The sequence below is a fragment of the Coptis chinensis genome, chromosome 5 (genome assembly GCF_015680905.1).
Source record: "Coptis chinensis isolate HL-2020 chromosome 5, ASM1568090v1, whole genome shotgun sequence".
In the NCBI taxonomy this organism is placed as follows: Eukaryota; Viridiplantae; Streptophyta; class Magnoliopsida; order Ranunculales; family Ranunculaceae; genus Coptis; species Coptis chinensis.
Genome location: NC_141460.1, coordinates 27,496,152 through 27,508,796, shown reverse-complemented (window position 1 = coordinate 27,508,796; position 12,645 = coordinate 27,496,152). Strand labels below are relative to the sequence as shown.

At 39.2% G+C, this 12,645-nt stretch overlaps 1 protein-coding gene across 1 annotated transcript; it reads right to left on the bottom strand.

Moving 5' to 3' along the window:
* Positions 1-6,945: 6,945 nt before the first annotated feature.
* On the bottom strand, positions 6,946-11,732 carry LOC147497229 (uncharacterized). Its single transcript, XM_086562813.1, is given in 5 exon segments — positions 6,946-7,194; positions 7,196-8,949; positions 9,419-9,934; positions 10,001-10,871; positions 10,905-11,732. Coding segments are annotated over 5 exon segments (4,218 nt in total).
* Between the last annotated feature and the right edge of the window lie 913 nt (positions 11,733-12,645).

The window sequence follows — 12,645 nt, the reverse complement described above, 5'->3', positions numbered from 1 at the left end:
CAATGGTCTTATGGTCATTGCTACGGCAAGCTAGGGCCTCTATCCATTTAGACACATAATCCACGACAACTAGAATATAAATGAAACCGTGGGAAACAGGGAAAGGACCCATGAAATCAATGCCCCAAACGTCAAAAATTTCTACTATCAAGATTGGATTTAATGGCATCATATTACGTTTTGGATTAAGCCCAAGTTGTTGGCAATGAATACACGTCTTGCAATGCACTTGGGCATCCTTAAAAAGGGTAGGCCAATAAAATCCACATTGAAGAACTTTAGCGGCTATTTTCATCCCACTAAAATGGCCACCATACTCTTTGTCATGGCAGAACGATAGAACTTCATTATATTCCCACTCGGGAATACAACGACGAATAATCTGATCCGCGACAATACTTAAAAAGGTATGGCTCATCCCGAAGAGTATAACTTAACTCGCCAAGAACTTCTTATGTTCATTTCTTGACCAATTATAAGGCATAACATCAGCCGCTAAATAATTTACAATGTCAAAGATACCATGGGTTTGAAAAAAATATCTGATATGATGCTCAGGAAAAGAGTCCGGTATGGACTAATCACTCGATCGCCGTTTGTGAGTCTAGATAAGTGGTCGGCAACTACGTTTTCGACCCTCTTTTTGTCCTTTATTTCTAATGTGAACTCTTGCCGGAGAAGGATCTAACGGATTAATCTCGCTTAGCATCCTTCTTTGCAAGAAGGTACTTAAGCGGTCGCATGGTCCGTGTAAACTAAAGTTTTAGAACCAACCAAATAAGGACTAAACTTATCTAAAGCATAAATGACAGCTAAGAATTCTTTTTCGGTAGTTGAATAATTCCGTTGAGCATCGTTTAAGGTTTTACTAGCATAATAAATAATAGTGGACTTATTATCTAGTTTTTGTCCCAAGATCGCACCAACTCAAAAGATAGTCACTAGCATCACACATGAGTTCGAAGGTTTAGACTAATCGTGAGGGCTGTATAATTGGTGCAGAGGTTAGCATGCTTTTAAAGTTTCAAAAGCCTGCGAACAGTTAAAATTAAAATCAAAGATTGCATCTTTCAAAAAAGCAGATTAGTTAAAGGCCTAGCTATTTTCGAGAAGTCTTTAATAAATCGCCTATAAAACCGCATGGCCTAGAAAGGCTCTAATATCACGGATAGTCCGTGGTTTAGGTAGGTCGCTATCTTATCTAGTTTGGCCTTATCTACTTCTATGCCATCACTAGATAACGATGTGACCTAGTACTATGCCCTTTTCACCATGGAATGACATTTTTCCCAGTTTAAAACGAGGCTCTTTTCTTCAACCGTGTCAAAACCTTAGGCAGTAAGACAAACGATTCTGTGAAGGAGTCTCCATAGATTGAAAAATCATCCATGAAAACTTCCATAAAGCTTCTACCATGTCACTAAATATATGAAGCATACATTTGGAAGGTACCGGGTGCATTACAAAGGCCAAAAGACATTCGGTTTATAGGCATATGTTCCAAAGGGACATGTGAAGGTAGTCTTTTCTTGGTTCAATATCAATAATAATCTGAAAATAGCCCGAGTAGCCATCCGAAAACAATAAAAAGCATGACCAGCTAGGCGTTCGAGCATTTGATCTATAAAAGGTAAAGGAAAGTGATCCTTTCGTGTCATAGCATTTAAACGTCTGTAATCAATACAGATCCTCCATTTCATAGGACCTTGTGTGACAACATAGTCACTCTTCCCGTTACGTACCATGGTAACTCCCGATTTCTTAGGAACTACATGAATGGGGCTTACCCATTCGCTATCAGAGATTGGGTATATGATACCCGCATCGAGTAATCGTAAAACTTCTTCCCTAACCACCTCTTTCATGGCATGGTTCAAGCGACGCTGAGGTTCGCGAGAAGTCTTCGTGTTATCCTCCAAATGGATACGATGAGTGCAAACATTAGGGTCAATTCCCTTAATGTCGGCTAGGGACCAACCAATCGCCGACCGATGTTTCCTAATCACCCGGATTAAACGTGTCTCTTCATTCTTAGATAACAGAGAAGATATAATTACCGGATGACTACCATCCGGATCAAGTTGAATATATTTTAACTCCGGGAAGAGAGGTTTAAGACCGGGTGGAAGGAAAATCAATAGATGTTTCGTCAGGGTCCTCATTTTGCATAATGAATACTTGCTTAGGTAGCAAGTCTTCATACTCAGTACATGGAGCAACCGAAGGGTCTACAATTGGTGTGGACTCAATGATGGTGTTGACTTCTTCTAAGTAGGAGTCATTTACAAACTCTGAAGTTCCAAAAGAAAGGAATTTGTACATATTTTTTTCGGGAAACGTGTTGTTAAAATAATCTTGAGCTAAACTATCAATCATGCTAACCTCCCCATCTATAGACGAATCTGGTAACTGTTTCATCATTTTAAAAACATTTACCTCAATTGTAAGATGGCCAAAAGATAAGGACATCTTACCATCACGGCAATTTATAAGTGCGTTGGCAGTTGCCAAGAAAGGGCGCCCTAAGATGATCGGTACAGAGTCGTTAGCGACTTATTTCTCGTGATCGAGGATAAAAAAAATCAGCAGGATAGTAAAAATCCTGAACCTTAACAAGCACATTTTCCACTACACCCTTAGGATACTTAATTGACTTGTCCGCTAATTGCAACGTTATTTTTGTAGGTTGCATTTCCTGTAGACCTATTTGTTTATACAAGTAATACGGGAGTAAATTAACACTCGCCCCCAGGTCTAATAAAGCGGTCGTCGTGGTGGGAATCTCCTAAGGTGCATTTTGATAGGGACGACCAGTGGTCCTTGTACTTAACAATTCCATTATTTTTCGGATAAAGTTGGAAACTGTTCAGTTAAAAAGGCGTCTTTAGGTATGTTGGTCTTACGCCTAGTAGTGCACAACTCTTTAAGAAACTTAGCGTGGTTAGGTAACTTTTTAATAGCTTCGTGAAAAGGAAGGTTTACCGTTAGATTCTTGAAAACGTTCCTAATCTCCTCAAAGTTTGTATCCCTGGTTAGCATGGCTAACTTCTGAGGGAATGGTGGTTTCGCTCTATATTTAGCGTATGGCTCGACTTGATGTGTAACCTTGGCTTTCTGTTTCTTAGTTTGTTGTTTAACTGGTACCTCTACAGTGGTAGGCTCTTCAGTTTCTACTGTGGTATCTAGTTCGATATCCGGTGTAGGGAGTACTGATGGGGTAATTATAGGCATAGTTACTTTGTTATCAACCACTCTTCCAGAGCGGAAAGTGGTGATGGCATTATGGTCACCTACGATTGTAGTTTCAGTACTAGTATTACCGTTTACCTCAAAGGCTGTGTTTGTTGTTTTAGGGTTTGGTATCGCTTGTCCTCGAAACACGCCTTTTGGTTGGGCTTTCTCTTGGGCTAACTGTTGTATGCCCTGAGTTATGGATTGTAAGATCTGTTGGTTTGATTGAGTCATTGATTGGAAAAGTTGTTGGATAACCTGTATAAAGGCGTCTATACGATCCAGATTTGATGGTGTAGTAGTCACAGGTGGTGCGACTGGAACTATCTCACGTTGATTATTTATGGGTGGGTTGTGATAGTTACTATTGTTAACCGGAATGATACCTCTATTGGTATTATAACTATTATAATTACCCTGACCTTGTGCTAAACCTTGTCGTGGTTGCGCTTGGTTGTTATAATTATTATAATTTCCCTGACTTTGTCCCTGTCCTTGCCTAGGTGGAGCTTGATTATAGTTGTTTGCTTGCCTAACATTTTGGTTATTCAACCCTGGAGGTGAAACTTGTTGATTGTTTCGCCAACTAAAGTTGGGATGTTGTCTCCATGGGGCATTAGGAATAGGATAGCTATTAATGGAGCAAATATTATCTTGCTCTGATTGTTGTTGTTCATAGGCGAGAGGACAATAGGAGTCAGGGTGCTCAGGACTCAAACAGAAATTACATGGGTTGGAGTTTACATTCATGACGGGAATAAGCTTTTGTTGTACAGAAATAGCCTCAACCTTTTTAGTTAGAGATTCTATTAAAATTTTAAGTTCTAGATCGGGTTTCATCTCAAACATACCGGCGGCCTTAACTGTTGAAGAAGAACTAACAGAGCGGGGGATATCATCACTACCCCCTAATTGTTATTACGTTTAGTTTGATCTTCTAAAAATTTGTAAGCCTCCGAGGCTCCTTTACTTAGGAAACTACCCCCATTCATTATGTCAAGGACTTCTTTTTGGTGATGTTGAAGTCCTTTGAAAAAGGAACGAACTAACATGTCTTTTGCTAGGTTATGGTGTGGACACTCTATAAGCAGATCGGTGAAACGATTCCAAGCCTCAGAAAATGATTCATGAGGATTTTGTCGGAAAAAATGAATCTTGGAAAGCATCTCATCCATCTTTAGGGGTGGGTAAAAATGTTCCATAAACAAATTGAACAAGTTTAGCCCACGAGTCCACAGAGTTAGCGCTTTGGGCGTTAACCAAGACGCCTGCCTTTATCGGGCTAAGGTGAAGGGAAATACCCTCAGTTTAATCTGTTCCATACCAACCATAGGATGATGGAATGTTGTAAGGACTTGTTCAATCCTACGCATGTGTTGATAAGGTTTTTCATGGTCTAAACCATGGAAAACGGGTAACAAATTAAATATGTTTGGGGGAATTCGAAAATCCCCCACTGGGTCTGCTAGAACGATGCAAGATTTAGGGCTATCGCTCAAGGCTTTGTAAAAGTCGGAGAGAGGAGTCTCTCTTTCTTCAGCCATTATGTCAGGTGTGGTTGGTGGAATAGTAGCTAGAGGTGTAGGGATTGGTATACACGATAGATTTGTTTGTTGACGCTGACGGTTAATTACGTTCGGTGTTTTTCTCCGACCAGATCTTAATCTCATGCAAGTCTAAGTCTAAACACGACAACACTCCAAACAATCTTGATATTTTAGTATAAACCTCTAATTGGAGATGCGAGGTATGGAAGAAAGGAATACCTGATAGCGTCCTTGCTTCGCTTATGAATAGCGTCTTGTTTACGCGTGTTCAGTGTAAATAACAAGTTAGAACACTGAAAAACTTAAAAAATCGAAGTTCGAAACAAACCTGTAGAAATCCGAAAAGTTTAGCTTAGGGCGCGGTCGCGCTCCGAGTAATTAACTTGAAATTCCAGTGTTTTAGGGCGGGTCGCGCTCAAGGTTCCAGGCTCTTGGATAGGGCGCGGGATAGGCGCGATCGTAGCGTGTATATTTTTTGCGGAACTTTTTCGCTGAAATGGACAACCACAAGTATGAATCAAACAAGGGTGGGTGGGTTTAATGGGACTTAAAAATGACTAATTCTACTATGAAAACAATGCTAAAGTGCAACTAAGATGGCAGCGGCGCCATTTGATAAACTAAAATTGAATAGTTTACCTACGAAATGAACGATGAACTCAAAATGTAAGTAAACTAAAACTAAATTTATGTGTCTATTATTTATCAAAGTTTCTACTCTCAATTCTATCGAAATAGAGTGGAGTAACAAATTCGTTCCACTCCTAGTTCCCTAGTATGGAATGTTTTCTAGTCTAATTAATCGGTCTTAAGTCTAATGAGAGCTTTACGAAGGATGTTATACTACGATACAATATGAAATTAATTATGTTGAATTTAATTTACGAATGCTATGGAAATATGATTGTTTTTTAATCTAGATAAAAGGATTAGAGGGGAATTGAATCCACCTCGACTCTAACTTATTAACCTACCATAGATTCTTGTATCTCGATTCTCACGTTCTTACGGCAAGAATTTCAAGTTCTAATCCCTAGTGTTCATGGCATTTCTACCAAATACTAACTAGCATGTGAGGTCGTCCACCCATTCTCATGGCGAATCACGACCTTCTAGAGTGGAATAGATTCTACAATGCTTCTACACTATACCACTAAGTTTTCATCAAAGCTTCATCAACCCCTCTAATGGAGGTTTTAGCCTTGAGTCATCAACCCATCATTTCCCTTTGAATTATAACTACACATCATATCAAAATTCTAACTTAACTAATTTAACTAACAATGTTTCAATCTACTTAAACCACGAAATGATAATCAATAAGAATTAAAATTAGATCTATAAATTGAAATGACAAAAATCGAAATTCATAGAAATAACTATTTTATTTATCTAATCAATCAAGAACAATGATTCAAGACTTAATCTAAAACAAGAATTGAAATTGGAACTTAAACTTAATTACTCTACTGAAAACTAGATCTAGAATTATATATTTTTTTTAGGTCTAACTAGCTACCATTAACAAAGAGTGAAGCTTTGGTTTTTATACATTCAGATCCAAAAATCGTGCATGGGCTTGGAGCCATGTTTTGGGCCCAAAACCCAATTCTTTCAGTCCAAAAAGGCCTCTTCAGCTGCAGTTGGCTTCAACAAACTTTTCGTCCACTTTTGCTCCTCTGATTGGATCAAGGCTTAGACCATTGGAAAGCTCTTTTTGAGCCGGTCGTTTTGACATAAGGTAGGCCACATTCTGAGGTCTGAGTCCAAATATACGGCCCCTGAAGTTGGTGATTTGTGTCTTTTATTTCGGCCAAGGCGTCGACTTTTCAGCTTTTGGCCGGGCTTTAGAAAGGCTTTGTCTTCTTGAATCTAGGCCTTTAATCACGTAACTCCTTAGTAACCGACCTTAGCTCCTTTATCTCGCTAAAGTGGCACATTTATGCACATAATGGACTTTGAAACCTGAAATGCATAAAAACACGTAATCAGTGTTAACTCTTAATTATTACTCACATAATTGGTCTAAAAGTATGCCTGTTACAGGGTTAAAACTACAGTTTTGGGCTCTTATCACAATACGAAGCGACTCTTACAAAAGAAAAAAAAAACCTAAAAACAATGAAAAACAAAATCTAAACTACTAAAATACAACAAGCATACTCCTTTAGTCATGATAAATAGGATCAATAAGATCCACTTCTTCCACACCCTTATTAGCAAAACCATCAAGATATGGTTTCAAGCGTTCACCATTAACCTTAAACACACGACCATCCGTAGGATCCTCTATCTCAACAGCACCATGAGGAAAAACAATTTTAACAATGAAAGGACCAGTCCACCTAGAACGTAACTTACCAGGAAAAAGACGCAAACGAGAATTATATAGAAAAACTTTTTGATTAGGTTCAAAACGACTTGCGAAGAATAGATTTATCATGAAAAATCTTAGTCCGCTCTTTGTAAATCTTGGCATTCTCATATGCCTCATTCCTTAACTCAGCTAACTCATTTAATTGAAGCTTACGTTGTGAACCTGCTCTACGCATGTCAAAGTTAAAAGTTTTAATGGCCCAGAAAGCACGATGTTCTAATTCCACAGGAAAATGACATGCCTTCCCAAACACAAACCTATAAGGAGACATACCAATGGGAGTCTTATAAGCAGTCCTATAAGCCCAAAGGGAATCATTAAGACGTTGAGACCAATCCTTACGGTCAGGTCGTACCGTCTTTTCTAAAATTCGTTTAATTTCCCTATTAGATACTTCAACTTGGCCACTAGTTTGGGGATGGTATGGGGTAGCAAGTTTATGAGTAATAGAGTACTTTTTCATTAAGGACTCAAATGCACGATGTGTAAAATGAGTGCCATTATCACTTATAATTGCTCGAGGAGTACCAAAACGAAAAAATATATTATATTTCAAAAAGTTAACTACAACCTTGTGATCATTCGTTTTACATGGCACTGCCTCAACCCACTTAGAAACATAATCTACTGCGACGAGGATATAAAGATAACCAAAGGAAGGAGGAAAAGGACCCATGAAGTCTATACCCCACACATCGAAAAGTTCAACAACCAAAATAGGGGAAAGAGGCATCATGTTCCTATGGGAAATATTACCTGTACGCTGGCATCGATCACATCCTAAACAAAACTCATGTGCATCTCGAAAGAGAGTAGGCCAATAAAAACCACACTGCAAAACCTTAGCAGCCGTCTTCTTAGGACCAAAGTGACCACCACATGCATGGTCATGGCAAAAGGAGAGAATACTACGAAACTCACTCTCAGGAACACATTTCCTAACAATCTGATCAGGGCATGACTTAAACAAGTATGGGTCATCCCAGAAAAAATACTTAACCTCAGCAAGAATCTTAGATTTATCTTGTTTTCTCCAATGAGAAGGAAACTGACCTATAACAAGATAATTAACAATATCTGCATACCACGGCAACTGGGAGACAACAAAAAGTTGCTCATCAGGGAAGGACTCATTCAAAGGCAAAAAATTAGTAGAAGACTCTACTATAAGCCTAGACAAGTGGTCAGCGACCACGTTCTCTGTACCCTTTTTATCCCTAATCTCAATGTCAAACTCTTGTAATAAGAGGACCTAACGAATAAGATGCGTTTTAGCATCCTTTTTAGAAAGAAGATACTTCAAAGCCGAATGATCAGTAAACACGACAACCTTAGACCCTATGAGATAAGACCTAAACTTGTCTAAAGCGAACACAACAGCTAACAACTCCTTCTCGGTTGTAGTGTAATTCATTTGGGCATCATTAAGAGTTCGACTTGCATAATAAATTACATGGGGCAACTTATCAAACCGTTGACCTAAAACTGCCCCAATAGCATAGTCCGACGCATCACACATTAACTCAAAAGGCACACTCCAATTAGGTGGTTGTATGATAGGAGCGGTAGTCAATAAATGTTTAAGCTTCTCAAAAGCTTTCAAACAATCATCATCAAAGACAAAATCGACGTCCTTACCAAGTAAATTGCATAAGGGACGAGAAATCTTGCTAAAGTCCTTAATGAATCGCCTATAAAATCCAGCATGACCTAAAAAAGACCTAATTTCTCTCACAGTCTTAGGTGGTGGAAGACTAGAAATGACATCAATCTTAGCCTTATCGACCTCAATTCCTTTAGTAGAAACAATATGACCAAGAACAATACCCTATTGAACCATAAAATGACACTTCTCCCAATTCAACACCAGATTCTTCTCCTTGCACCGAATTAACACTAATTCCAAATGGTGCAAACCCTCATCAAAAGAATCACCCAAATATAGAGAAGTCATCCATAAACACCTCAAGAAACCTCTCTACCATGTCAGAAAAAATGCTAAGCATGCATCTCTGGAAGGTACCAGGTGCATTACATAACCCAAATGGCATACGACGGTAGGCAAAAGTTCCAAAAGGACAAGTAAATGTAGTCTTTTCTTGATCCTCAGGTGTAATACATATTTGGTAATAACCGGAATAACCATCGAGAAAACAATAATACTTATGACCGGCTAACCGTTCAAGCATTTGGTCAATAAAAGGAAGAGGAAAGTGATCTTTCCTAGTGGCTAGATTCAACTTACGATAGTCAATACAAAAACACCACCCAGTAGTCATACGGGTAGGAACTAACTCGCCATTCGCATTCTTAACTACCGTAATACCAGACTTTTTAGGGACAACCTGAACCGGACTCACCCATTGACTATCAGAGATGGGATAAATGATACCCGCATCTAACAACTTAAGAACCTCGACTCTCACTACCTCTCTCATGTTAGGATTAAGCCGTCTCTGGAACTCACGGGTTGGTTTAGCATTCTCCTCTAGATGAATATGATGCATATAATCAGTGGGGCTGATCCCATGAATATCAGCAATAGTCCACCCTAAAGCTGTCTTATGGTCTCTAAGAACCCTAAGCAATTTACTCTCTTGTTCACTATCAAGATTAGAAGCAATAATAACAGGCAAGGTCTCATCAGACCCCAAAAAGACATACTTAAGAGTATCTGGTAATGGTTTCAACTCAAGCTTAGGAGGACTATCTATGGAAGAAACTGGTTTAGACTCAGAAGGAGAAAGAGGTTCTACCTTGGTTCTCCACTTATTAGCATCTAAGATCGGGGTAGCATCAAGCAAAGCATTAACTTCACAAATAGAACTATCCACATCAAAATCACCGCCAAAATGAGCTAAACAAGACTCAAGAGGGTCATCGGAATAACTCTCTAAGAAAGTCTTATGGACCACAGACTCAATAAGATTAACTTCCCAAAAATCATCAGGCTCAGGGAGTTGTTGACCCACATTAAACACGTTAAGCTCGGTAGTCATATTACCAAAAGAAAGCTTCAACACTCCATTATGGCAGTTAATGATAGCATTAGATGTGGCCAAGAATGGACGACCTAAGATAACAGGAATGTGGTGCTTAGGGTCCTGAACAGGCTGTGTATCTAGGACAATAAAATCAACAGGGAAATAAAACTTGTCAACCTGAATCAAAACATCCTCAATAATACCCCGTGGAACTCTCACAGACCTATCCGCCAATTGAAGAGTAATGGTGGTGGGTTTTAACTTACCAAGACCAAGCTGTAAATAAACTAAATAGGGTAACAAATTAACACTAGCCCCTAAATCTAGCAATGCCTTCTCAATCATATGATCACCAATTATGCAAGAAATAGTAGGGCATCCAAGATCTCTAAACTTAGGCGGGGTTTGGTTTTGGATAATGGAGCTCACTTGCTCGGTAAGGAAGGCTTTCTTGTGCACATTCAACTTACGTTTCTGTGTGCACAAATCCTTCAGAAACTTGGCATAAGAAGGAACTTGTTTTATGGCATCAAGTAATGGAATGTTGATTTGAACTTGTTTAAACAGCTCCATCATCTCACTCAAATTAGAACCTTTCTTAGCCTGATTTAACCGTTGGGGAAAAGGAGCTTTTGGTATATAAGAAGGTATAGGACTAGTCTGCACAGGAGTAGGAGGTTCTAAGCTCTCCTTGGAAGTATTACGACTAGTAGTCCCACTTATGTCATTTTCCTTCCCTTCAATCTCTATAAGATCATATCCGACCTCACCATCCGTAGGTACCTCAACCCTATTATCAACCTGTTTACCACTCCTAAGAATAGTAATAGACTTGGCTTGCTCCTGGTGGTTCCCTTGGTTCAAGTTAGAACCTATTTCAAATTGTCCCCTAGGATTAGCTACTGGTTGGCTAGGAAACTTACCCTTGTCCCTCTCATTCAAAGTATTAGCAATTTGACCAATTTGAACTTCCAATTTCCTAAGGGCTTGAGCATTCTCCTGAGTAGCCGTTTGACTGGTTTGCATAAACCGATCAGTCGTTTCCTGAAGTTTCATGGTGGTCTGTGCTAATTGAGCCATAGTTTCCTCTAAAGGTGACAGCTTAGGTGGTTGGGGTGTATACTGTTGCACCGGGTTTGTATTACTAACTGGACCACCCTGGTGTATACCCTTGGACCAAGATAGGTTGGGGTGGTTACGCCACCCAGGGTTATACGTGTTAGAAAATGGATTATTGCCTGGCTTTTGGTATGAATTAAAAGCATTAACTTGCGCAGTCACGCCAGGGCAATTATCAATCACGTGATCAAGACTATCACACAACAAACAACTAGGGGTCTCAACATTATTAACTTGAGCTGGATATTTTGTCTCCTTTTCTACCTCAAGAGCCTCAACTCTTCTAACTAAGGCAGCTATTTTCGCATTCGAGTCAAAATCTTTATCAACATGAAACATAACATTCTTTGTAGTACTACTAGCCACCTTTTTAGGCTCACGACTAGTTTCCCATTGTTGGACCTTTTCAGCAACGTCTTCTAAAAACGACCATGCATCATCCACAGTCTTATCACAGAAATCTCCAGTACTCATGGTCTCAATCATAACCTTAGAGCTAAAATCAAGACCCTCATAGAGAATCTGTATTAGCCTACCCTCTCTAGGCCATGGTTAGGGACACGCAAGAGTAGGTCCTTGAACCTCTCCATACACTTCCATAATGACTCTCCATCGACTTGGCAAAAAGATGATAATTTTTTTCTAAAAGCAGTTGCCTTATGATTAGGGAAAAAATTCTTTAAGAACACAATGCATAATCTTTCCCATGTAGTTATGGAATTAGATGGAAGAGTGTGGAACCAACTCTTCGCTTTCTCCTTAAGGGAAAAAGGGAATAACTTCAGCTTTATAGCCTCATCGCTAAACTATGGAAGCTTCACAGTCCCACAAATATCTTCAAACTCCCTTACATGAAGATATGGATCTTCCTCATCCGTACCCCTAAACTTAGGAAGTAACCCAAGTAGATTGGGCTTTAACTCGAAATTATTAGCATTGGTCGGTGGAGGAACGATGCAAGATGGTCGAGTTGTCCTAGTAGGATATATGAATTCCTTAATAGACCTAGATACTTGGGCAACAATGTCATTATTATTGTCAGTCATGTCAGCAAAAATTGGTGTATTTCCGACAAAGGTTATAGGTATCTCTAACTCGGCGAGATTTCTAATCCTTCTATGGAGTGTCCGTTCAATTTTGAATCAAAGCGGTGCTGCTAACTCGGATTATTGGATCAAGTCTCAATCATAAACCACTTCTAAAACCTAAGACTCTAATAAATGATGCAAACGATGCTCACACAAACAATATCAAACAAATATTTCAACCCCAGATTGAATTTTTAAATATTGTTTAATATATTTGCTCCTAAACCCAAATAACACGATTCCCAGTTCTTGTGCAAAAGCACCGTCACTCGATCCACGTGTAAAAAGGGCTTTCCTAG